Source organism: Monodelphis domestica, chromosome X, assembly GCF_027887165.1.
Source record: "Monodelphis domestica isolate mMonDom1 chromosome X, mMonDom1.pri, whole genome shotgun sequence".
Lineage (NCBI taxonomy): Eukaryota > Metazoa > Chordata > Mammalia > Didelphimorphia > Didelphidae > Monodelphis > Monodelphis domestica.
In genome coordinates, this window is record NC_077235.1 from 5,469,358 (window position 1) to 5,495,726 (window position 26,369).

General features: G+C 54.2%; 1 protein-coding gene across 1 annotated transcript; it reads right to left on the reverse strand.

The window, feature by feature from the left end:
• Window positions 1–2,871: 2,871 nt before the first annotated feature.
• On the reverse strand, window positions 2,872–26,119 carry LHFPL1 (LHFPL tetraspan subfamily member 1). Its single transcript, XM_001365609.4, has 4 exons — window positions 25,885–26,119; window positions 17,612–18,214; window positions 11,413–11,511; window positions 2,872–3,303 (listed from the first exon to the last, which is right to left on the reverse strand). Exons 2-4 carry the CDS (start codon window positions 17,991–17,993, stop codon window positions 3,149–3,151), a joined length of 636 nt encoding a protein of 211 aa, XP_001365646.2. The 5' UTR covers window positions 17,994–18,214; window positions 25,885–26,119; the 3' UTR covers window positions 2,872–3,148.
• Window positions 26,120–26,369: the final 250 nt, after the last annotated feature.

Here is a 26,369-nt window from a genome sequence, read left to right on the forward strand (position 1 = left end):
CGGGAATGTGGTGGACCCAGCAACCACCATGAGGACTTCAGAACCCGCATCAATGAAGTAAACAATCATGATCTGAAAGGACTGGCAAAGCCATACTATGTATTGCTTCCAAGGCTGAAGAGGCTAGGCAATGGGGCTGAAGTGACTTTCCCAGAGTCACACAGCTGGGAAGTGTCTGAGGCCAGATTTGAACCCAGAACCTCCCATATCTAAGCCAGACTCCCAATCCACTAAGCTATCCAGCTGCCCACCTTCTTTTGCTTTATACTTACTTGTTAAATGAGTAGCTTCTATGAGAAGGAAGGAGAGTCACTGGGAAACGAAATTAATATAAAAACAAAAAAGAGAATCAATAAAATATTTTTTAAAAAGAGAGAGGGGGAGGGAGAGAGACAGAGACAGAGAGAGAGGGAGGGAGAGAGAGACAGAGAGAGAGACAGAGAGACAGAGACAGAGACAGACAGAGAGAGGGAGGGAGAGACAGACAGAGATTGAGAGAGGGGGGAGGGAGGGAGAGACAGAGGAGAGAGACAGACAGATAGACAGACAGAAAGACAGACAGACAGAGAACTCCTCCCTGATCTGCACACACAGACTGTGATTGTGGGAAAGGACTTGGGGTTCAGCCAGTCAAGCGAATGTATAAATCAAAGCAATTCCCACTAGAACATAAGCAACCAGTGTAGCCCAGGCACTCATTGGGCCACATCTTGCCCCATGTCATCACTGGAGAGGAAATATGTAGGCAAGGCATTTGGCCAGTGAGCTGATCGATGTCTTCTGCTGCTCTGGTGATGCCGCTGAGCTCCCGGGTGCCTGGAACCACTGGGGTCCTCTGTTCTTCCTTCTCTTCACTGCTGCTTCCTCCACTCAGGCTCTGCTGATGTCCCCTACTAGTTCCCCACCATCGGCCCACGTTGTCTCTTCAGTGAGACCGAGACCCCGTGCCAGCGAGCAAGGGGCCAGGGCAGGAGGGAATCCCAGAGGCCACCTTGCCTAGTTGTGGCCTTCTCCCAAGCCCCTTTTCAGCCTTTTCCTAATATCTCAGCAGAGGTCTCACCAATCACCTTTGTTAGCCTGTTCTAGCTTCTCTCCTAGATGTTCCAGTACAGACCCTGGGCAACTCATTGGCTCGAAGGAAGCACCAGTGTTCCCATACCACCTTCGGGCCCATTCAACTCTGAAGCTAGCACCGAGTAGGGTGGGGGGCAGAGAAATAGGAGGAGGAGCCTAGGGTGGTGGTAAGTATTGGTTAGAGGGCTGCCAAGGAGGGAGCCCAGGTTTGGGAAGGCATCTGCAAGCCCTCTTGTGCCCCAACAATAACCGCAACCGAAGTGGAGAGTCCTGGTGCAGGCTCCGTTCTCATGACGATGCCCAAAGTGGAACTTTGGCATCTCGCTCCTCGGAAGCCCAGGAACCAGGGCACCAAGTGCCTGCTGCGTTATTTTTAGCCTTGCTACCCCTCCCCCTGCCCATCCTGGAGGGAGCCCAGCCTGGATTATTTAAGGCCACACCACGATGCTGTGAAACTCGTGGGTGCCCTGGAGACCCTGCCATGTGTCAGAGAGGGGAGGAGAAAGAAGCCCAAGTTTTCACTCCTGGGCAATGGCACTTGGGCAGCCTGTTCTGGAGGGCTCAACGATGTGGCCACAGTTTTCCTCAGGGGCCCCACACCGCATCCCTCTGCAGACACCCCATTTGTCCAGATGCCAGGCGATTTCCCCAAATCACACGGGAAGGTGATCTTGGTCAGAAGCTCCAGAACACCACCAGGAATCCCTGCTGGAGTGAGGCCCCCTCCTCACCCTGCAGCAGCTTCTAGCTAGGGGCAGTGCTTTCCTCTCAACAACTTGGGGAAGTAGTAAAGGGGCAGAAATATCGGTATCTCCATTGTATGGATGAGGAAACTGAGGCACAGATAATTGAGCTTTTTGTTTTAAGTGGTGCAACTTGCCTCATGGCTGAGGCTGAAAGGCAGGCCTGGGTGCTGTGTACCTTACAATGCTGCCTGATCCTCTGCTTAAGCCTCTTTGGGTGGCCCCGGAGGGGAGAAGGAGAGTGGCTGGGCTGGAAGGCTCCTCTTGTAAGCATCTGAAAGGGAAATCCGAGCTGAAGAATGCATGTCTGGCCACCTCTTGAGGAAAGCTGCCGGGGCATGAAATCCCTTCAAGAGCTCCCAGACAAATCGGCTTACAGCCAGCTCCTCAAGCCCATTTCCAAGTCCAATGGGGGCTCCAGGGCCTTCTTTCCCATCTCCAAGGGATTCCGGAGGTGAATCATAGAAAAGCAGGCCTGGAGTTGGGGCCCCTGAAATCACTAGTTCAAGCTTCCCTGATTTTATCCACAAGGAAACTGAGGCACAGAGAGCCGAGGACAGTGAATGAGTGGCAGGACCAAGATGCAAACCTAGGTCTCTCGACTCCCAGTTGAGTCCTCATGCTTCATCATTTAGCACCTGCTGGCCTAAGAGCAGAACTCCTTCCTAGTACCTGGAGCCATGGTCCCAGAAACCAATGGGGCGACCTCGGCGGCCCCGAGAGGATGTGCCCAGTCCACTTGCTGTTGGATCTGACATTCATGTGTCTGTCAGCAGGGATCCCCAAATGGGCAGAGCCACCTCTAACCATTGGCCTGCGGGGGTGGGGGGGGGAGCAGCACAGAAGGTGCCCTCCTTTAGGACACTGCCCTGGGGCAGGATTGTGGGAAGCTCCAAGGGCTCAGGCCCCAGCTTGGCTGCTCCAAGATCCCGAGTCTCTTCCTTGAGACTTTGGCTTGTCACGTACAAAGTAGGGATGTTGTGGGAGTCCATGAGCTCTTGGCTCTCTCCGGTTCTAGGTCTCTGCCCGATGGGAAAGGACAAAGGAGTCATGATTAATCAATCAGTAATTTATTGATTGGTGTTGGTGGAGGAATCTTGGGCAACTTGGGGGCAGGGAACCCGCAGCTGGAGAGCCCAGGGGGGAGGGAAGGAGGAAAGGGGGACACATGGAAAGCTAATATCCTCTAGCAAGTGGCTTCCAGCCCGCTGGCTTTCCATAAGTGAAGGGGACACTAAGACTAAGACTCATGGTGGGGAGCGGGGCAGAGAGAGGACCGTGCCCTTCCCTACGCCCCCACCCTGAGAGACTGGAAGCGGAGCCTGGAAGGCTCAGGGGTGGAGGCAGTGCTCCAGCTCCATGGTGTAGGAATTCACGATGGGCTTGGGAAGCCTTCCAGCAAAGCAGGAGAGCCAGGTACAGATGAGCATGGCCACCGCGGCTCCTCCCCCAGCACAGTAGTAGGCCCAACCCAGCTGGCAGGTACCTTGGGGAGAAGAAGCAGAAGCAGAAATGGGCCCGAGGGGCCCCAAGTCACGAGCCTAGCTCCTTGTGCTCCGACCTAGGCCTGGACGCAGGGCCTCTGTGTGGCACGAGGCTCTCTGGGGCCTTCCATCTTGTTGGGGAATCTCTTGGCTGGCTATTGGGCACATTCACAAGTGAACCCCAGCTGCTGCTCAGCTACCAGAAGGCTGGCCCCAGCCAATCCGCTATCAAAACTTCCCCATTCTCCCTCTCCGGCGCTACTTACATTCTGACCCTTCCTCTCTATTCACATAGCTCAGGCTCTCTAGAGACTTCATTTCTAGACTAAAATTGCTTCTTGATTGGCCTCCCCATTTCTGGGCTTGCCCTCTCCCATCCATCCTCTCCTCCAGTTTCTAAAATCACTTTCCCAAGACACAGGGCTAATGATGTCCCTCCCTCTCCCCAAAACCTGCCATGGCTCCCTATTGGTTCTACGACAAAATACAAAACTCCTCACTAGGGTCCTTCCTCACACATGGGCTCCACTGTTCCTCTCTAGCTTCATTTCTCCTTGTTCTGGTCAAAGCTTCTCTCATTTTGGTTTGGCCTGTCCCATCCATGTCCTCTGAGAGGGAGGCCCCCTTCCTCTTCTGTCTACTGAATTCCTTTTCTTCCTTCAAGGCACAGCTTAAGCACCAGCTCTTCCAAGCTTGGTGTTCACATGACAAGAGATTAAGCAAGGAAAAGGACCTAAAGAACATTTAGGTCAACCCTTCTCTCATTTTATAGGTGAAGAAACTGAGGCCAGGAAAGCTGAACAGAAGTTCACCTAGCCAGTCAATGGAAGAATTAGAATTTGAATCCAGGCTCCCTGACTCCTGGCATGACTTTGGGCAAAGCACTTGAGTCTATCTGGGCCTCAGTTAGCCTACCTGACTTGTTAGGCTCCCATAACCTATGGTCAAGTGATCACCAATTCGGTAGCCTGCTCATAGCCTCCTACCCCATACGTACATACGTGTATACCCTACATACATACACACATATATGGAGAGCTGGGTGGCACAGTGGATGGAGCACCAGACCTGAAGGCAGGAATACTCCTCTTCTTGAGTTCAAATGTAGCCTCAGATACTTCCTAGCAGTGTGACACTGGGCAAGTCACTTTACCCTGTTTGCCTCAGTTTCCTCCTTTGTCAAATGAACTGGAGAAGGAGATGGAAAACCACTCCTGTGCTTTTGCCCAGAAAGCCTTCAGGGGGTCATGGAGTTGGATATGACTGAAAATGGCTGAACAACAGCAACACACACATATATGCATACCCCTCTATATCTCTGTAGCTGGGTTGGCCCCTGAGCCTGCAGCCCACCCCTCCACCGCCCAGGCAGCAGGGAGCCAAGCAGCTCAGCCTCCTGCTCCCTCCTGGCCCAGAGGCCTCTGGGAGCCCGACCAGCTCGGCTCACCGCTGCTCTCGCTATTGCTTGTCAGGTCAGCCCCTCGGTAGAGCAGCCGGGTGTTTCTATTATGAACGTGCACCTTGGGACCAGGGAACAACTTGTTTTTCTAAATGAACAGAAGCAGTGCATAAAAGGCCATTACCCCAAAGCCCTCAGAGGCCAGGAGGAAGCTGCTGCAAGCAGGAGCCGGCCTGGAGCAGCGAGCTCACTGGAGGGAGGCCCGGGTAGCTCTGGGGCTTGAGCTGTCTCCCCTCTCCTCCCCAAAGGGCAAGCCGGACTTCTCCCCCAAGGGCCCACTGCATGAGGAATCTCCAAGACCCAGGCTGGGGCCTGGACAGATGAGGAGATCAAGCCTGCCACAGGAGGCAGTCGGGAGATCTGAAGACAGAAGGGCCCCAGCTTCCAGGTCGAGGGCCGCTCCCATGAGCCCTTGGCTGAGGAGGGGAGGAGAGATAAAGGATGAAGGCTTTTCAGGAACCATCTCTGGGGAGAGATTGAAGATGGCCAGGGGTGCCGTCTGCTAGGGAAGGTGGAAGGGGATGGGATCCTGGACAGGAGTGCTTGGAAGGGTCATTGACTTATCAGAGATAGGAAAAAGGAAGAGACACATTTTGAGGGCTCACATCTAATGGCCTTTTTCTCAGTAGAAAAGTGCCTCTATGTTGCATTCCCTAGTAGAATGGAAGCTCGTTGAGGGTCAGAATTGTTTCACTTTTGTCTTCGTGTCCCCAGTGTTCAGTGCCTGGCCCAAGGAAGACCCTTAGTGAATGTAAAGAAACTTGCCCAAAATCACACAAGGAAAAAGTAGCAAAGGCAGGACTCGAACCCAAGTCCTGGAACTCATGCTCATAGAATGATAAACTTCAAGATGGATGGTACCTTTGAATCATCCAATCCAACTCCTTCATTTTACAGATGGGGAAACTGAGACCCAGAGAACAAAGGGACTTACCAAGGTCACATAACTAGGGAATGGTTAGGGCCTTAGCTTACAAATTTAGCCTCATCCTTTCCACTGTACCACACTGTCCATTTTCTTGTGAAAACAAGTTTACAAATTGTTCTCACTGCCCTGGGAGCTGGGCCCTGTCCAACACATGGCCATTAGTTCCACTGGGAGAGGGAGAAAGGGGGAGAGAGAGAGATACAGAGAGACAGAGACAGAGAGACGGAGGGAGGGAGACAGAAAGACACAAAGAGACAGAGCGAGAGCGAGAGAGAGAGACAGACAGACAGACAGAGACAAAGAGAGAGAGCGAGAGAGAGAGGAAGCATTATTCTAGAAACCAGGATAGCTTGCTTCTAGTCCTCCATCCCTCCACTATCTCAGTACTTCTTGGGGCAAGCCAGTGCTCTCTTGTGGCCTCCACTAGCTGGAAAGAGCCAAGACATCCTGAAAGACACGGACAGAAGCAGATTCCATTCAGCCTCACGGAGCGAGGAGGCAGTGGCTAGGCAGCCTGCCTTTGGGCAGGACAGCCGGACCTCACTGTGCGTGGCATTCGGCCCTCGGTGCCCACAGCAGACTCCCGAGAGCCAGCACTCCTGGCAAACATGGCCCCGGGCGCACACTTGCCCACTGTCACCTCAGGGTTTTGCAAGTGTGGAGGGAGCGCAGGCTAACATGTGAGGCTCTATGGGAAGAGGAGGATGCAGGGAAGAAATCCGGGGAGCATCTTTGTGGCAAGGAACCCCAGTCACAGCGGCTGCAGTGCCCAGCTGAGGCCAAGGCCAATGTCATCGCTCTGTTCTGGGCCTGCTGGCTCACTGTGTCATCTCTAACACCCTGTCTGTGAGTCATTCCATTCCAGTGTGGAATTTGCTGTGACAAGATCCCTCATGAAAGTTATTAAATCATCACTCAGCGATGGGGCTGACATTTAAATCAGATGCTTTGCTTTGTTCCAAGTTGCAAATCAAATTGGTTTGGAGCTTGACTCGGTTTCCTCAGACTTAGCATGAAGTTAGAGCTGGGGTTTTAGGTGGGGTTCCTGTATTGGGCTATATCACAGAGTACAGAAGAGAAAGAACATAGAAGGAATTTGGAGGATGGAGTGAGGCCCTGGTTCAAAGGACTTTAAAAGCTAAATGGAAAGGGCAGCTGGGTGGCACAGTGGGTAAAGAGCCAGGCCTAGATATGAGAGGTCCAGAGTTTGAATTTTGTCTCAGACACTTCCTAGATGTGTGACCCTGGGTAAGTCACTTTACCCCCATTGCCTAGCCCTTACTGTTCTTCCCTGGAAGCAATACACAGTCTTGATTCCAAGATGGAAAGTGAGGGACAGCAGAGACCTCCAATGGTCCTGGGTCTAGTCTTGATCCCCTTCCCTCAATCCTAGGGGTTGCTATGAGTGAGTGCCCAGGCTGAGTATGAACAGAGCTAAGCATGAGATGGGGACAGATGAAGGTTGGGGAGAATAAAGGGAGGCCACAGGGAAAGGGTCACTCCTTCCCAGAGGAAGAAGTGTGGAGGGAGAACAGGAACAATGGATGGCCTTTATGGAGAGCCAGAAAGCTAGGCCAGGGCACACGTGGCACAAGCACATTTAGTCTGGGTCTCCAGTCTGGCTGGGCTAGAGCTATTGACTACAGTGATTGGACTGTGTGTGCCTCCATGGCCAGAGATTCCCAGGGAGACAGCCATGAGCCTGGGAGAGCCCTGAATGGCAGCGCTAGAGACAGGGGTCAGAAGTAGCTTGGTAAGAAAGGAATGAAGACGGTCGAAGAGTAGGGCCAGCCCAGGGGGAGCTAAACAAAGGGCCGTGGATCTGGAACAGAGGACGTTTCCAGTTCCCAGTAATGTCACTGAGGACGCGGCGATCCCAAGCTATCACCAAGTGGGGAGTAGTAAGGTGGATGGGAGAAAAATTTAGCCAGGAGCCCTTGGGATGGGCGCCCAGGCTAATCCACTGGGACTCATGATTGGTGCTGCCTCACTCAGAGGTACCAAAGAAAGGACTGGAAGAAATGGATTGGGCCATGCCTTCGGCCAACTGAGGCTAAGGAATTTCAGAGAGACAGACATACTGCGCGCCTAGAGTGTGCAGCTTGGAATGCCCCAAAGGAAGCCCTGTAAGTGGTCATCTGAAGATACCTGGGGAGCAGCATGGCACTGGGGTGACGGCAGGGGAAGGAGGGTCCCTTTTGGGTCAGGTGTGTTCTGAGCAAGCACTCCTGCGTCCCACAGGGCGCAATTCCTCCTGGGCACATGAGCAACAAGTAGTCTTGGGGAGAAGCCAGCAGCCCGGCGCAAGGAGCTTGCCATGAAGGATAGGAAAGAAGAGAGAGAGAGTGAGGTGGAGAGGAGGGGAGGGGGCACAGAAGAGGAAGAAGGGAGGTTTTACTTAGAGAACAGCAGGCGGCATGTTTGTGGGGGCTGCCATTGTGGGCAGGGACGAGCGATTAGGCCTCTTTCCTGGTTCTTTCCTAATGTGGGCGCAACTTCCTCCAACAGCCACCTGGCCCAGTAGTAGAGGTTGCCCCCTCCCCTTCCCCACCCCCCAAAGCCATGCGCCAGCCCCTTCCCTCTCTTGGGGGGCTGCTGGGAAGCCGACAGACCCATCTTCTAGGAGTGCTCTTGCCGAAAGGGAAGCCTGCTGGAGCCAGGACTGGGCTTACCCGGGAATGCGTTCCCTAGGCAGAGGAAAATGCCCAGGAAGGCGTGAGTCATGACCAAGGGCCCCTAGGCCCCAGCAGGAAAGGAGCCATGACCCCAGGAAGAACCCAGAGCTTGCTGCTGGCTTTGGGGGCAGAGGATTTACTACTTCCTCCCTGTGTGACTGTGGGCAAGTCTCTTCCCTTCTGGGATCTTGGCTTGGACAGGGGCTTCAAAGGGCCTTTCTTGGTCTCAAGCACTTGGTATTCGTGGTTGACGTCGTATTAAGAAATGCCCAGTGTCTGGGAGACATTCTGGTGTAGGCCCACTGAAGTCGGGGCTAGCTCTAAGCGCCTCTTCCCTGCCCCTGGCTGCGTCTGGAGTGTGCCGCAGCAGCTCGAGGATTCAGCATAGGCTCAGCTGGCGAAATAAAGGGACACAAGATTCCCAAACTGCCGACCACCCTTCTGGGCCCTCCTGCTGAGGAGAGGGTCAGATGCCAATGCTGAACAAGACCTCCCTCAAGAGCTAGGGTGGCGCCAGAAGTAGAAGCAGCCCAGCCCCAGGATGGAGTTTCAGCTCTGCAGCATCCTATCTGCGGGACCCCAGAAAGCTCTCAGTTTCTTCATCTGTCAAATGAGACTTCCACAAAGAAACAGAAATAAAACTAAAGAAAACAAAGACTAAAAAAATAAGGTAAATAGGGAGGAGGTCTGTGTTTGGGATAATACATTTGGGGGATATATAATAATTGATTTACTAGGTAGCTGAAAAGAAAAGATGCTACCAGTGCCTGGTAGTTAGTTAGTGTGTTAGGTACCATAAAAAAAGAGAGGAAGGAGAAGAAGAGGAGGGAGGGAGGGAGGGAAGGAAGGAAGGAAGGAAGGAAGGAAGGAAGGAAGGAAGGAAGGAAGGAAGGAAGGAAGGAAGGAAGGAAGGAAGGAAGGAAGGAAGGAAGGAAGGAAGGAAGGAAGGAAGGAAGGAAGGAAGGAAGGAAGGAAGGAAGAAAGGGAGGAAGGAAGGGCATGTCAGGGAATGACGTGACAGGGTCAGGGGAAGGGAGGCTGGAGTGAAACTGGCTGTCTTTGTTGCCACCATGTGGCTGCTGACTGAGACACAAGCTATCTTTCCTTATGGCCTTTGTGGCTCTGCTATCCACAGCTGGCACAGCCCCGAGAGCCACTGAAGGAGGGACTTGTCCAAGGGCACCCAATGAGTCAGGGGCACAAGGAGGAGCAGGAGCCAAAGCTCCTGCCTCCCCCTCTTTCTGGGCACTTTCCTCTGCGGGGGCTGCCACTCTGGGAAGGCAAGCATTGTGTTACTGTTTCCCAGCACCCTGCAGAGAGGGCAGCCATAAGCACAAAAGAGGTGCTGGACATCAAAAGGAGGGCCTGGAGCCTGAGCACGCAGAAAGGCTGAGGCCCAACAAAGAACCACGAGAGGTCTCGAGTGAGCAAGTAGGTTAGCAAATGATGAGAAGAGGGGAAGCAAGAGGAGCCGAGCTCAAAACAACAGCCTGGAAGCACATGGGCACTGAGGCAGTGGCCCTCCTGGCCATCACCAAAGGGAGCCTGGAAATGCTGAGTCCCGCCCTCTGGGCAGGCGGGCTGGAGTCCCTGTCAGTCTCTGGGCCCCAGTAATGGGGCTGAGGAACCTTGGGAAGCAGCAAGAACAACCTGCTCACCTGAAGAGGAGGAAAAGCAGGAACGATGGGGCAAGTGGCAGAGGCTCAAAGACGCCAGCCTCCCAGTTCCTCAATCTACTCACTTATCAGGTGCTTTTCGCTCAGATCCCTTGCCCACCTCCACCCCACCATCTCCATGTTTGCCCCTAGTCCTGAGTAATGGAGCAGGAGAGCATCTTTCTCCCGAGGTTCAGTTTGGTACCCCCTGCTGCCTTTTGGGCCTCCATCATTGGGTGTCCTCTGGGCATTTCCGGTTCCCCAGAACTCTCCATCTTTCCCCCAAATCCTCCTGTCTTCCTAACTTCCTGATTACCATCAGAGGGGCTCCCAGACTCCCAGCTGCAAAGTCATTCTTGACTCCTCACTGTCCCTCCGTCCCTCCCCAGCCAGCCTGCTGCCAAGCCCATCCATTGGTTTCGCCTTCATCACATCTCTCCAGTAGGCCCCCTTCTTTCCCTGGCGCAGACCCTCAGGGCCTTCTCGCGCCTGGACTGTGATGGCAGCCTCCTTTCCACAAGTCTCTTCCTATACCAGTCCCAGCTCCACATACCTAAAGCCACTCCCTACTCCTCCTCACCTCCAAGACCAAATCAAGCCCTCTGCTTGACATCTCAAGTCCTTCCTCCTACTTCTCTCCTCCCCGGACTCCATAATCTAAGCACAGTGGTCTTCCATCTCCCATCTCCTTGCCTTTGCACTGGAGGTCCCCTAGGCCTAGAGTGATCTCCTCCTCCTTCTTCTGCTTGGCTTTCTTCAAGGCTCTGCTCTAATCCACCCTGCCCCCGCAGGAGGCCTTTTTGGGCCTCATGACTTCCACTTGCGGCTCATCCAGATCTAGTTCTTGCTACGTTGTCTCCCCCCTCCCCACTCTGCCTCATTGTATCCCTGCACTCAGCATAGTATGTAGCACAGATTAAGTCTTCTTTTAAAAACGCCTTACCATCTGTCTTGGAATTCATACTGTGTACTGCTTCCAAGGCACAAGAGCAGTACAGGCAAGGCAACAGGGTTAAGGGACTTGCCCAGGGTCACACAGCTGGGAAGTATTTAAGGCCAGATTTGAACCCAGGACCTCCTGTCCCTAGGCCTGACTCTCTATCCACTGAGCCACCAAGCTGCCCTAAAGGTTAAGTCTTTAATAAATAGTTGTTGACTGACTAAGGCTTGATCTCAGGAGAAATTTTCTAAGGAGAGCGATCCCAAAGCAGAGCAGACAGCCTGGTTGGTGGGCCTGGAGAAGAATAACGTGGCCACATGTGGCCTCAGAGATACCTTCCAGTTGGAGAACTCCACAGGGTGGATGTCTTGGGAGACCCCCCTTCTCCCCAGCTCTCACTCCTCTCCCCACCCCTCTCCTCTCCTCCCACACAGGCCTCTTGGGCTCCTCTTACCCAAGTGAAATTGACTGGAGGCGTTCCCACAAGTCTGCATCACTTCCGGGCTGTTCCAGCCTAGGGGGTACAAGGCACAGCCTGCACCAATCAGCAGACCTAGGACAAAAACACACACCCTGGAGAATGGGTTGAAAACTCCAAACCCCAGCCGCCTCCTCCAGAAAGCCTTTCCTGATCACTCCCAGCCACACTGCTCTTTCCTTTTTTGGCACTGCCATAGTACCAGTCCTGCATGTGATGAGAACAGCTGAGACGGTGTTCTGAATAGGACCCAATGAGGAATCTGGCCAGGCCTCTCCCCAATACTGCTCATGCAACATGCGAGGTGGCATCCTCTGCCATTGGCCCCCAAAGGCAGGCCGGGTGGTTCGAATAGCAAGGGATGTTTGGCAGGGCATCCACCTCCTGCTCAGCCATGTTTCCCAGGGAGCATCCACTCCTACCACTGCTCTCGCTGTGCTCCCCAAGTTTTTTCACCACTCCCAAGGATTGCTGGGACCTACCAGAAAGCCTGGCTCCCTAGGGAGCTCTGGGGGGAGGAGCGAGGCCCATGCCTGCCTATCTCAGCTTGGCAGAGCACTGAGGAGGGAGGGCCGGGCCTCTCCTGTGCTCCTCTCCATCCTGAGGAAGTTCTGGGATCATCTCAGCATGAAAAACCCTTGCTCTCCATTCAGACAAAAGCATCTTCCAAACTACTGGCATCTATGCAAGCGGGCTACTGATGGGCGCAGAACTAGAGGAAGCTGGATAGAAGCTTCAGCAGGAGAGCCGAGCTCTCTCAGCATCAGGAAGGACGCCCTGATGGGAGTGCACTGAGTGAGTAAGGGGAACGATAGCATCCCCTTCACTGGCTAGCTTGACAAAGAGCCGAGGGTCCCTCCTGGCCACAAGTGCTTCATTGCACTATTGCCTTAAGGATGAGGATAGCTCAGAGAGTAATATTCCCCCTTTGCAAAGGCCAATGAGAACATTTGACCAGAGAGGAAACTGAGGCTCAGAGTGGAGAAGTCACTTGCTCCTGGCCCCAGAGTTAGCTAGTATCAGGGCCAGGATTCCAACTTGACTGGCCTGAACCTGTCCCTCATGCCACCTCCCTTCTCCAGAACGGGACAGTGGTTCATCCACTGGGGCACTCATGGCCAGGCCACAAAGGCAGGCTAAGGCCAGACTCCTCTGCCCAGCGCCCACACCCACTGCCCCCTCAAAGAGCAGCTCCAAGTAGCTAGAAGCCTACGAGGATCAATGCTGCCAGGCCTCAGGCTCAGCTTCTCAGGTAGCAAAGAGGGTACCTGCTGCTCAAGTGCCCTCTCAGACACCGAGGCCAAGGGCACAAGTGGCTAGAAGAGATCACAGGAGCCTGGGCAAAGGCCAAAACGGGGGGGGGGGGCTGTGTCCAGGTCCCTGAATACACGTGTGGCAGAGCCTCAGGTCAACAATAAGCCAGGTCCCTAGATTTCTGAGCAGGGCTAGGCCTTGAAAACTGTTCCCCTGCCTCCTCTAGGGGGCAGTTCGGGTGCCAAAGGCTTAAGAGGAAATGGGACCCATGAGGGTGGCCTAGCCTCCCCACCCTACTTTCCCTTTAATGGTGCCCTAGATGAGGCACCTTAGGGGAACCCACCGGAGTTTGCCTAGCTCGATACAAAGGTGACTTGGTGGGAGGGAGGTGCTCTTGTCCCTTGTCTCCATCCAAGGGGAATCCAGGGGTAGCCATCCAGGGCCCAGTGCCAGTGTGGGTGGGGGAACATGCATTTCCACCAAGCCATCTGCCTCTTAGCTCTCCACTAATCCCATTAGGTTTGATCAAAAGGGAAGGATGAAGCTTCCATGCCCATTTTACAAATCAAAATGAAGTCCATGGCCAATTACACTCAAGTGCATCAGTGACCCAAAGCAAGAGAGCAGAGAACTGGGGCAAGTTGGGACGGGAACATGGCCACGTCCAGAGAGTGTCTCCTCTGCCATTCTAGCCCTCTTGCTCCTCTCGGGGCCAGAAGGACAAGAAGGAGAAAGAACAGGCGGCCAGAGGCTCAGGCTGACTTCCTCAGTCTGTCTCGGACTTCCTGTGGGACCTCAGGCAAGCTAATTTATGTCTCCTGGGCTCGAGTTTCCATTACCCAGAAAGCAAAGATCCCCAAACTAGCCAGATTGTAGGATCCCACATGCTAGTGCTCAAGGGGAGTACAATTCTCTCATTGTACAGGAGAGGAAACAGAGTCGTAGCTGAGTGGAGGATGGATTGGAATAGGGAGAGACTGGAGACAAGAAGACCAATGGCAGGGGGGGGGGGTTGTGACAGTCCTAGAGAGAGGGGGGCCAGGGGCACCGAATTCAAGGGGTGGACAGATGAATGGAGAAGAACACTTGTGAGAGCTAGCAAAGGGATTGAGATTGGCGTGGCTTGACAATTTATTGGGTATGGGGGGCCAGGCAGGACGGAAGGAGAGGAAGAATCGAGGGTGACTCTATCAGAGCCTGGGGAGCTATTTGGTAACCCAGGGAGTGGGTACAAAAGCTCAGTGTCTGTCCTTGATCAAGGCAGATACAGGGACGTTTGGGCTGATTGGGGCCCAGGGGAGGTGGACAGGGCAGGCCTGGCCACTAGACCAGAGGCTCACGGCTGACTTCGTGGATCCCCATGGGGGGCCTCCCTCAGTGTGGCAGAGTAGAGGCCTGGCAAATCAGCCCTCAGCCTGGAGCCACATTTAGAATGCTTCTCAAGCCCTTTTACTTGTGGTAGGAGAGGGTCGATAGCAAGGCAGGGGAGGAAGGGTCCTTTACCTCACCCTGCCTGTGGCCCACTCTGAGGCACAGGGCCTCAGGCCAGCCAGGCACTTTCACAGAACACAGCAATCAATGGCAGGGGCTGGGCCTGGAAGGACCTTGGGAGCCCGGTTTCAGTCTGTGCTCTAGAAAAAACCAGCCACACTTTCCTGTGTGATGCCTCCGTAGCTGCTCCTTGGGATTTGGCCTGGCTTCATAGCTAAAAAGCAGGCCGTGGCAGCTGTTGGGGTACCGATCCCCACCTGAGGCTCCACCTAGCCAGCTGCTCCCCTCCTCCTAATAGGAGTGGATGGTGGCCACTGATGTGGAAATAAAGCATGTCCCCTATTTGTTTCCCTTCTGCTCCTCTGGGGCGACTCCCTAAGGTGCTGCTGTCCCACAAGGCCCTACTGCAGTAGCGGGACGGATGGATGCATGTGGGGGGGCGTTGCTGGGGTCACCTTGTCTGGCCCGAGTCCGGGGAGGAGCAGCTTCTGACTCCTTCCTGCATTTGGCTCCCAGAGCTCATCTCCGCGGTCAGGGGCTTGGCAGAGAGAGCGGAGCCTGGGGCCTTAATGGATGTTCTCTCAGTGGTTTGGGGTCCCATAGACATGAATCTGCCCTGGACCTAATTGGCTCCTTGGCTGATGGATTTTGGTTAATGCACACACTGCCGAGAAAGTGCAGGCCCCGGGACAAAATCAATCTCGCTCAGCTGACCTGGGGGCTGGGGAAGCCCACCTCCCGTCTCTCGCGTGTATTCCTTCCTTGGCACCCAATCGACTGCTTTCCTGCCCAAGAGGAAGTTGGCCTCTGGGACTCGGATAGCTGTCCTGCACCTGGTATCCATCTTGGCTTTTCTAAGGGGTGCTTTAGTGTGCTGTTCTCCCAGGGGTTCTATATCACCCAGGGCAGTGCCACCCCCACAACTCAGCGAGCCTTGCCAGAAACAATCCCATAAAAGGAGAATTTGCCAAATGGGGAAGCTGAGGCACAGAGAAGTGAGAACTGGGACCAGATTCCAAGTCTTGGCTGTAGGCTAACTCCACCGTGACCCCCACTGCCTCCCTTGCCCATTCCGTCCTTCGTGTCACTACCAAAATAGGCTTCTGATGTTCCGAAGGCCCAGCTGTGGCCATGTCACTTGCTGGCCTTTAGAACCCTAACGGAATTACCGTGCATTTACTTCCCTTCCTGCTGGCAGACATCTGGAATGATTCAACCAAACATCAATGCTTTCTCCCTTCTCCAATTACGCCCCCCCCTTCTCAACCTCAGCTTCCTCATCCTAGCATTAGCTCCTCCTGAAGGCTTGGGAAGAAAGCACCGTGTAGCCCTAAAAGTGCCCCAGAAATGTACCATGCCCCCTTGTTTGGATATGGAAAAGGGAGATGGAACCTGCAAGATCTGAGTTCAGATCCTGCCCCAGATGTTTACCAGCTATGTGACTCTGGCCATGTCACTGAATTGATCTCTGCCTCAGTTTCCTCATCTGTAAGGGAGCACCCACCTGTCAGGGTTGTTGTGAGGATCAAGGGAGATCATTTCTGTAGTCTTTTGCAAACCTCAAGGTGCTCTTAGAGGGTAGCTATCTTATTGTCATCACTGTTACCTTCTGCTGCCTTTTCCCTGGGCCTTAGGAGATAAGGCGGAAGTGAAGAAGGACTTTCTAGGCATGGAGGACAGCCTGTGCTCTGACATGGGTCAGACGGGCCCCAGAGGGCCCAGGAGGAAGAGCTGAGCTATGATGTGTCACCACACTGGGAAGATCGCTTTGGGTTGGGCTGTGTTGGATTGTTCAGACATTTCAGTTGTGTCTGATTCTCCCCATTGAAAATTTTTCTTGGCAGAGATACCAGAGAGGAAACTGAGGCAAAAAGGGTTAAATGACTTGCCTGAGGCCACACAGCTACTAAGTGTCTGAGGCTGGATTTGAACTCAGGTCTTCACTACAGGCCCTGCACTCTATCCATTGTGCTACCTAGCTGCTCAGTAGGCCTGGTCGTAAAGGCCTTTAAAAGCCAAAGAGGAGTTCCTTTTTGTTGCTAGGGATAATATGGAACCCTGGAGTTCGAGTAGGGGAGTGATATAGTCCCACTGTTGGGTCCTATGATTATCCCCAGAATTAGAAAATGGAGGTGAAAAGACTTATCCAGGCTCACCTAGCCAATAGGTGTTGGAGGTCAGCCCTCTCTCTACACTCCTCCTCTGGATGGTCCTATAAATGTCCTCATGGCTGCCCTGGAGTCCCACTGCCAGCACAGGGACAAAGGAAAGGATGCTCTGCCATTCCTGGGCCAAAGTGGCCCTCATTCGTGGCTGCATCAGGGGCCCTTTAGGGGCCACATCCAGGTATGCAGAGCAGGGGGGGGAATCCTCCAGGGGCTGCCATGGGTTTGTCCTTATATTCTCAGTCAATTCCAGCCAGGATGTTAGGCTGCTCCTCTGAAGCCTGTGGCTGCACAGCCCTCCCCTCGGTTCTTTCTGGCCCTCCCGCCTATGGTGGTAGCCAGAGCCTCGAAGCCAGGCCCCCTGGAGTTCTTGAGGAACTCAAGTGAGTCAGGAGATGACAAGGTTTCCAAACTCATAAAGCAGGAGGAGCTAGGCTGAGGCCCTCATTTTCCAGAGCAGGAAACTGAGACTGAGGCACTCAGGAAGGCCACAGAATATCCACGCAGGCCCAGTGGTGGCCCCAGAACAGGAAGTGGAGCAGTGATGATGGCCACGGTAGTAATAATAATAATAGTATCAACAATAACAACGATGATGGCAACAATGCTAAGTGCCAAACCTACCTGGAGCTGCCAGAGCTCATTTGGACTGTCCTAACAAGCCTCTGAGGTGGCTCCAACACTCTCGTCTTCCTCACTTGACCAGCGAAGAGAGGGAGACTCAGACTCCAGACTGGAGACTGCAGGTTGGACCCCAGCCCAAGGCAGCTTCCTGACTCAACGTCCAGCTCATAATCTCTCTACCAGGCTTTCTCTCTCTAGAGAGAGGCACCGTATGACTTGAGCAGAACTAAGAAGGGCCCTTCTCCTCCCCCTCATTCCTCCTCAGCAAGGCTGACATGATGTCTACAATTCTACAGTTAGAGAGTCATTCGTTTAGCTGGCAGCTAAATGGGCTGAAGGAGTTTATGGGTCTGCTCTCTCACTCTAGGAGATAGACAGTGGAGGATGGGGGCCTGTCTGAACCCAAGCCCACAGTGAGAACGGGGCACCTTCCAGAAGGCAGCAGGAAAAAGGGAAGCAGAGGAGCCCGAGGGCAAAGTGGCAATGCCTCCCTAACCCAGGCCTGCTTCCTAATTCTGCCCTGCCAGAGGTGAGGCGGGCCTCAAAGTTGGCAGCCCTATGCTGGGGTGGGCCAAGGAGCCACTGAGAGCCCACCTGAAAACCCCACCCCAGCTCACCGGCTCCTCAGCACCCGGCCTTACCTCCAACGAACTGGGCTGCTCCCATGCATCGGCCCATGATCCTGGAGATGAGCTCTTCCATGCAGCAGCCCAGGACGGCACCTAGTGCCACCAGGAGCAGCAGGGCACAGCCTGTGCCTGTCACTATGGTACACATCTGCCAGGCCAGGCTGGGGATGGCGGTGAAACTGGCATAACGGCCACACTCTTCCACCATGACCAGGGTGCGCCCTTCACCCCGAACAGGGTAGTTACAGCGTCGGAACATGCTGAAGGACACTGGCTTCCCAAGCTGGGTACCAAAGAGCCAGTAGGGCAGGAAGTAACTGGTTGTGCTAGCCACAGCGGTAAGCAGTGACAGCACAGCCCAGAGGATCCCAACTAGGGTCAGACTGCCCTTCATGTCTTCAAAAGACCAAGTCGGGCCACCAAAAGCCAGAGAAGGCTCGCAGTAGCCACACAGGAACTGCCTACTGAAACCGAATTGGGAGGTCAATCCCAAGGGCAAACCGAGACCCAAGTGGCCTCTCCCTCTGGCCTAGGCCCTTCTCCTCTGGAGTAGAATTCTGTCTTGTCTCAGGCCCAAGACTGTTCGTGGCTTCCTCTCCAGTGGCTCCTGTGGCACTGTGGGTGAAAGGCACAGACCCAGATTAGTAAGTGTCTCAAATCTAGGGAAGGGTAAGCAGCGTTCTCAGTCCATCCTAAAGTCTTCCCTTTCAGACTGATCCCTCATGCCTACAGTGTTCACCTTCACTCCCATCACCTCCTAGAAGCCCTAGGTTCCTTCAAAGCTCAGCCCCCATAGCAGGCCTTTCCTGAGCCTCAGCTACTACTCGTATTTATTCTATACACACATTGTTGTCCCAAAAGTCTTAGTGAAGTTTCAAGCTTTAATCACTTAACTGAACTTAGTTTAAATAATGTAAAGCTTCACTTAGAGCTCCAAGATGGCCTGTATTTGACCCACATTTATGCATGTACCCTTTGAAGGCAGGGGATGCCTCTGTATTCCTAGTATTAGACATATACGGTGCCAAATAAATGCTTGAAGTGAATTGAATGGGCTGTGGGGGTCATGTGGCTCCCCTCTGTGGGCAGTCAGAAAGCCTCCTGCATCGCATGGGACTCCTCGGGGTCTGTGGATACTCAAAGGAGGCCCACCCACCCCCAGCCTGAGAGGAAGGGGCCAGCAAGGCCTGGAGGAAAAGTGATGACAGTCACTGCTTTCGGGAAAGCTGGGAGATGTCTCAGGAAATACTGCCAACAACAGGGCCCCAGAGTATCCCATCTTCCCAAAGGCAGAGTCATGTGTGAGTTCTTCCTCCAGCCCTCAGGCCTCTGGTGTCCATTTATTAAGTAAGTGCCTACTGTGTGCCAGGCTGGCACCATACGAAGCACTTTACAAATATTATATCATTTGATCCTCACTACTTTGGGACACAGGTGCTATAATTATCCCCATTTTACAAGTGAGGACACTGAGGTTCAGTGTTGACTAAGAAGAGCTGCCATTTCTATGCCATGTGGATCTCCCAACAACCTCATGAGATAATACCGTGGGGATTATTATTCCCATTTTACAAATGAGAAAACTGAGGCTCAGAAATGGGAAATGACTAGTCTAGAACCATACAGCCGGTAAACCTGAGGTATTGTTAATCATCTTTACAGATGAAAAGGAAAGTGACTTGTCCAGGGCCACACAGCTGAGTGAGGAGGGATCCCAATGCCTTTCTGGCAGAATGTGCCAATAACAAGGGTCTATATTCCTGGAGATGGAGGGAAGGAGAAAGGGGGGAGGCTGTGGTAGGGAAAGAGAGGGATAGGGAGACAGAAACACCAGAGATGGAGACATTCCCTGACTCCTTGACCAGGACTCAATCTACCAGAACCTCTGGCCCTTTTAGGGAGCACCCCTTGCTCTGCCTAGCCTCCTGAGGGCCTCAGTCCCCACTGCCTACCCACTGGAGGCACTACCCAGCTTCCTTCAGCCTTTGATTCCTCTGCCTTCTAGATGGCTCCGAAGGCACTACAGAAAAGTATTAGGTGTGACGTGCTGTAGGGAGAAAGCATCACAGTCCAGGGTGGGGCATCCAAAACCTGGGTTGCCCCTAGGTACCAAGGCTTAGCATGATCTCTGTCCCCAGAGTCGGGCATCATTCAGAGGGGCTCCTCTGAATCACGGACCTGGAAGGCACCTTGGAGGGGTCATCACATCGATCCCCCTGCTTCTGCTTCTGAGGATGGTGCCCCTTCAGGGGCCGCCTCTGACTGGCTTATTCTGTTCTGGAGAACACTCCCAGCCAAGCGATTCTTCCTTAGCCTGGTTCTAACCCTCTCCCACCACAGCTAACGTCCACTCCTCCCTCTCTTTGGGTCCTTGGGGGAAGCAGCGAGCAGCTGGTCTCTGCTTTTCTAGAGGCTCCAGGCCCACACGAGACGCTGAATGGCTCGTTAACGTGTCAAGCTCAGCATGTCCAAAAAGCTCATCATCTGCCCCTTTCCTGTCCCGTGTCCCCAACAAAGGCCCTGTTTCTGCTGGGGAGAGCATCACGTTCTCTCCGGTCACTTCATTTCTCCACCCTTGCAAGGCATCCTGGGGGCTTCCTTCTGCCTCACCGTAGCCCATCAGTCACTTTCCAATGGCTCGTTTTGCGATCCTCTCCCTTCTGGCCCCTCACACAAACGCCACCCTCGCCTGCATTATCGTCATTGGTTCTGTGTTCCCTGTCCATCCTCCAGACAGCCGCCAACACCATCTTCTGAAGACCCAGATCTAAGCACATCATTCCCGTGCTCAAAGCTCTTCTTGCCTTTAGAAGAAAGTCCAAATGGCCAGAGCTGCCATCAAAGGCTCTCTCTGGTTTGCCAGCTTGACTTCTCAGGACTTCTTTCTACCTACGCTGTAATCTGGAACAAAACTGGCCCCCTGCTATCCCCTGAACTTGGCATTCAATCTCCTCCTTCTGCCCTTGCATAGGCTGTGACTCATGCTCAAGATGCACTCCCTGCTTACTTCTGCCTACTAGAATTCCTTCAACAGCTTCCTTCAAGGCCTAGTTCAGGTTGCTCTCTCCTCTAGGAAGCCTTCCAGATTCCTCCAGTTGTTAATGCTCTCCCCCTTCTCTAATTGTCTTATAATTACTTATGTGCTTAAATGCATTGGTCCAGGTAAACAAATCTCTGGACGGAATAGTTGTGCTTTCTTCCTTCCTCCCCCATCCCTTTCCTTCCTTCCTCCTTCTCTCCCTTCCTTCCTCCCTCTCTCCCTCCCTCCTCCTTTGCTTCCTTTCCTTCCCTCCCTTCCTTTCTTCTTTCCCTCCTTTCCTCCTCCCTTCCTTTCTTCTTTCCCTCCTTTCCTCCTCCCTTCCTTTCTTCTTTCCCTCCTTTCCTTCCCTCCTCTCTTCCTTCTTTCCCTTCTTCCTTCCCTCCTTTCTCTCTTCCCCCTTCCTTCTTTCCCTCCTTATTTCCTTCCCACCTCCATTCTTTCTTTCTTTCCTCCCTTCTTTCCTTCCCTCCTCCCTCCCTCCCTTCCTTTCTTCTTTCCCTCTTTATTTCCTTCCACCCTCCCTTCCCTCCTTTCTTCCTCCTTCCTTCCTCCCTCCTTTCCTTTCTTCTTTCCCTCCTTATTTCCTTCCTCCTCCCTTCTTTCTTTCTTTCCTTCCTTCCTCCCTTCTCTCCCTCCCTCCCTCCCTTCTTTTCCTTCCCTCCTCCCTCCCTTCCTTTCTCCACTCCTCTCTCCTTTCCTTCCTTCCTCCCCCTCCTTCCTCCTTCTTCCTTCCCTCCCTTCCTTCCCTCCTTCCTTCTTTCCCTCCTTATTTACTTCCCCTTCCCTTCTTTCTTTCCTCCCTTCCCTCCTTTCTCCCTCCCTCCCTTCTTTCCTTCCCTCCTCCCTCCCTCCCTTTCTTTCTTCTTTCCCTCTTTATTTCCTTCCACCCTCCCTTCCCTCCTTTCTTCCTCCTTCCTTCCTCCCTCCTTTCCCTCCTTATTTCCTTCCTCCTCCCTTCTTTCTTTCTTTCCTTCCTTCCTCCCTTCTCTCCCTCCCTCCCTCCCTTCTTTTCCTTCCCTCCTCCCTCCCTCCCTTCCTTCTTTCCTTCCTCCCTCCCTCCCTTTCCTTCCCTCTTCCCTCCCTTCCTTTCTCCACTCCTCTCTCCTTTCCTTCCTTCCTCCCCCCTCCTTCCTCCTTCTTCCTTCCCTCCCTCCCTTCCCTCCTTCCTTCTTTCCCTCCTTATTTACTTCCCCTTCCCTTCTTTCTTTCTTTCTTTTCTCCCTCCCTCCCTTCTTTCCTTCCCTCCCCCCTCCCTTCCTTTCTCCACTCCTCTCTCCTTTCCTTCCTTCCTCCCCCCTCCTTCCTCCTTCTTCCTTCCCTCCCTCCCTTCCCTCCTTCCTTCTTTCCCTCCTTATTTACTTCCCCTTCCCTTCTTTCTTTCTTTCTTTTCTCCCTTCCTCCCTTCTTTCCTTCCCTCCTCCCTTCCTCCCTTCCTTTCCTTCCCTCCTCCCTCCCTTCCTTTCTTCTTTCCCTCTTTATTTCCTTCTACCCTCCCTTCCCTCCTTTCTTCCTCCTTCCTTCCTCCCTCCTTTCCTTTCTTCTTTCCCTCTTTATTTCCTTCCTCCTCCCTTCTTTCTTTCTTTCTTTCCTTCCTTCCTCCCTTCTCTCCCTCCCTCCCTCCCTTCTTTTCCTTCCCTCCTCCCTCCCTTCCTTTCTCCACTCCTCTCTCCTTTCCTTCCTTCCTCCCCCTCCTTCCTCCTTCTTCCTTCCCTCCCTTCCTTCCCTCCTTCCTTCTTTCCCTCCTTATTTACTTCCCCTTCCCTTCTTTCTTTCCTCCCTTCCCTCCTTTCTCCCTCCCTCCCTTCTTTCCTTCCCTCCTCCCTCCCTCCCTTTCTTTCTTCTTTCCCTCTTTATTTCCTTCCACCCTCCCTTCCCTCCTTTCTTCCTCCTTCCTTCCTCCCTCCTTTCCCTCCTTATTTCCTTCCTCCTCCCTTCTTTCTTTCTTTCCTTCCTTCCTCCCTTCTCTCCCTCCCTCCCTCCCTTCTTTTCCTTCCCTCCTCCCTCCCTCCCTTCCTTCTTTCCTTCCTCCCTCCCTCCCTTTCCTTCCCTCTTCCCTCCCTTCCTTTCTCCACTCCTCTCTCCTTTCCTTCCTTCCTCCCCCCTCCTTCCTCCTTCTTCCTTCCCTCCCTCCCTTCCCTCCTTCCTTCTTTCCCTCCTTATTTACTTCCCCTTCCCTTCTTTCTTTCTTTCTTTTCTCCCTCCCTCCCTTCTTTCCTTCCCTCCCCCCTCCCTTCCTTTCTCCACTCCTCTCTCCTTTCCTTCCTTCCTCCCCCTCCTTCCTCCTTCTTCCTTCCCTCCCTTCCTTCCCTCCTTCCTTCTTTCCCTCCTTATTTAATTCCCCTTCCCTTCTTTCTTTCTTTCCTCCCTTCCCTCCTTTCTCCCTCCCTCCCTTCTTTCCTTCCCTCCTCCCTCCCTCCCTTTCTTTCTTCTTTCCCTCTTTATTTCCTTCCACCCTCCCTTCCCTCCTTTCTTCCTCCTTCCTTCCTCCCTCCTTTCCTTTCTTCTTTCCCTCCTTATTTCCTTCCTCCTCCCTTCTTTCTTTCTTTCCTTCCTTCCTCCCTTCTCTCCCTCCCTCCCTCCTTTTCCTTCCCTCCTCCCTCCCTCCCTTCCTTCTTTCCTTCCTCCCTCCCTCCCTCCTTTCCTTCCCTCCCCCCTCCCTTCCTTTCTCCACTCCTCTCTCCTTTCCTTCCTTCCTCCCCCCTCCTTCCTCCTTCTTCCTTCCCTCCCTTCCTTCCTTCCTTCCTTCTTTCCCTCCTTATTTCCTTCCCCTCCCTTCTTTCTTTCTTTCCTCCCTTCTTTCCTTCACTCCCTCCCTCCCTTCTTTCCTTCCCTCCTCCCTCCCTCCCTTCCTTTCCTTCCCTCCTCCCTCCCTCCCTTCCTTTCTTCTTTCCCTCCTTATTTCCTTCCCCCTCCCTTCTTTCTTTCCTTCCTCCCTTCTCTCCCTCCCTCCCTTCTTTTCCTTCCCTTCTCCCTCCCTCCCTTCCTTTCTTCTTTCCTTCCTTATTTCCTTCCCCCTCACTTCTTTCTTTCTTTCCTTCCTTCCTCCCTTCTCTCCCTCCCTTCCTTCTTTCCTTCCTTCCTCCCTCCCTTCTTTCCTTCACTCCCTCCCTTTTCTTCCCTCCTCCCTCCCTTCCTTTCTTCTTTCCCTCCTTATTTCCTTCCCCCTCCTTTCTTTCTTTCCTTCCCTCTTCCCTCCCTCCCTCCCTTCCTCCTTTCCCTCCTTCCTTCCTTCCTCCATATTGCTTCTTGTATCCCAGTGCCTAGCACAGCATTGCTCATGCTGTATGACAGAATCCCAGAATTTCCAAGATGGAACTCAGGAGTCATTCAGGGTAACCCATGCTGGGATGAGAGTCCTTTCTCCAGTGTCCCGTGCCCGCCCTCATCTAGGTACCGATGTGCATCTGGAGCCACCTTTACCACAGGAAGATCCTCACACTAATGAGAGAAGAGCTGGGAGCCAGTTCTGAACAGGAGGGCAGTATGCAAGGAAGGGGGGTCTCTTGCCTAGCAGCTGCTCTGCAGGAAAAGGGCTGGAATGGTGCTCAGGGAGGAAGGGCCTTTAAGCCAGGCGGTGCCAGCTTTACCTGAGCTGTCACATAGAAGAAGGCAGAAGAGTGCGGGGGAGAGTTGCAGAGAGGCAGAAGAGCAGTAAGGGCTAGGCAAATGAAGTTAAGTGACTTGTCCAGACTCACACAGCTAGGAAGAGTCTGAAACCAGATGTCTCCAGGCCTGGCTCTCTTCCCACTGAGCCACCTAGCTTCCCCTCCTTTTAAAGAAAGAAGACATTCTCTCATCTTGGCTGGGTTCCCCTGTGATATGTCCTTGTACCCCCAAAGTGAGGGTGGCCTTAAGTTCGTGAAGGCGAGCCAGCCAGCACAGGAAGATTGCTGTAATGTTTGAGGCCACATCGGTGAGCCAAGGCCAGGAGGCGCCTCACCCCTTTCTAGGCTCCTGCCTCTTGCATGGGTGCAGGCAATGAAATATGCTGCTGGGAAGCACTGAGGCTGCCTGCACAGGGCTGGCTAAAGAAGTTCTGCTTGATTTAGAAGAAGTGGCTCAAATTTGAGAGAGAACAGCCTAGTAATGGTGCTCAGCTTGGTAATCCCAGGACAATCTGGAGGGATGCCAGCTCTCTGTCTAGCCTAGTCCAGCCACCACCACTTTACCAACTGAGGCACAGAGAAGGAAAGAGGCTGCTACCCCAGGCCACTGGGGGAGTGAAAAGCTCCCCCCCACACACACACTCTGCTTGCTAGTCTCACTGATCTCCCAACAGCTCCAAGTGCCAAGGAGGCGTCTGTGTCAGTGCCACTGCCTTCTTCCCCTTTGGGAGCTCCTTCCTTATGCCCCCGGGGCACCAGCACAGCCTTGGGGCCTCCTGGACATACCAGCTCCCCCCCCCCAAGTGTCCAGCCTATTTCCATTCTGTCAGTACCAATGACAGCCTGATTCAATGGCTGCTCCCCTATAGACCCTGAAGGGCCAAACTCCTTCCCTGTGCCTCAGTTTCCAAGACTGTCCTTTCCTTCACAGCTTCTTCCCAGCTTCCCCCTCTGCCCCATCTCTGGCTCAATTGAATGTTCTTGCTCTGCCCTAGGGGCTGGGGGGGTGGGGGGGGGCAAGGCCAAACAGTCCCTTCCCTGGCCCTGGCCCAGCCCTCTGTGGTGGAAGGAAGACTGGGGGCAGCCGCTGGAACCCGAAGGGTGGCAGGTGTGCTTAGGGCAACTTTGTCCCCTCTGGAGCTGTCCAAAGTGCACGGGCCGTGGGCTCCCCTCTCCCAGAGGCCCCAGCCTCTAACTGTTCCGCTGGTTGGGGGTGCAATTCGAGCGGCCTCCGAGGTCCTCGGGTCCCCTGGAGCGGCTGGTGGCCTCCGTCCCCTCTGACTGTGAGGGCTACACCGGCAAGGCGCGGCGCCGCTACCTCTCCCTTCCCCAGCCTCCGTTTCCTCACCTGTCAGAGGAGGAGTTCGGCCTGCACAGCCCCGAAGGAAGTTCCAAATCGCTCCCCACCACGCCCCCCTCCTTCGGGCCACCAGGAACGGGGCCCAAGAGTTGAACCTCGGACTCCGGGGGGAGGGAGCCGGGCCAGGGCAGGGACCGGAGGCGTCGAGTGGGCTGGGCGTTCTCTAGTGGGAGCCCGGGGCGCAGCGGAGGGGAGACGAGCCCCTGCCCTGGGCCCGGCCATGGGGGGGTGGCCGGGGGGCAGGCAGGCGGCGCTGTCAGCCCGCAGAGTTCCCTCTTACCCTGGAGGCTGGCAGGCTCAAAGGCAGGAACTTGCCAGGCTCGGACGGGGCTGGGCTCGCAGCCGCCGCTGGCGCCGCCGCCGCCTGGGGTCGGCCTGTCGGGGATCCGTCTGGGGTCTGTCTGGGCGCGGGGAGCTCCGCGGTCAAGTTCTCCAGGAGGGAGGGCTGGGCCGAGTTGCTCTGCGCTCTGCCGCTGACCACCGGGGAAGGGGCGGGCTGGCCACGCGGCTCCTTTAGCTAAGAGGGAAAGAGTCCGCCCACCTCCCGAGGGTCACTGACGCAGGCTCCTCCCGCCTCCGCCCACGTCTGCCCGCCCAGGGGGCCCCCAAGCCGGATTCTCCCCTTCTCTCTGCTCTCGGCAGCCCAGCCCGCTGCCTTGACAATAATAGTTCTTATGGCAGCTGATCGATCTGGACTTGGAAGCCGCCTTCACACTCATCTGACAGAGGAGGAAACTGAGGCCCTGAGAGACTACAGGGCAAAGG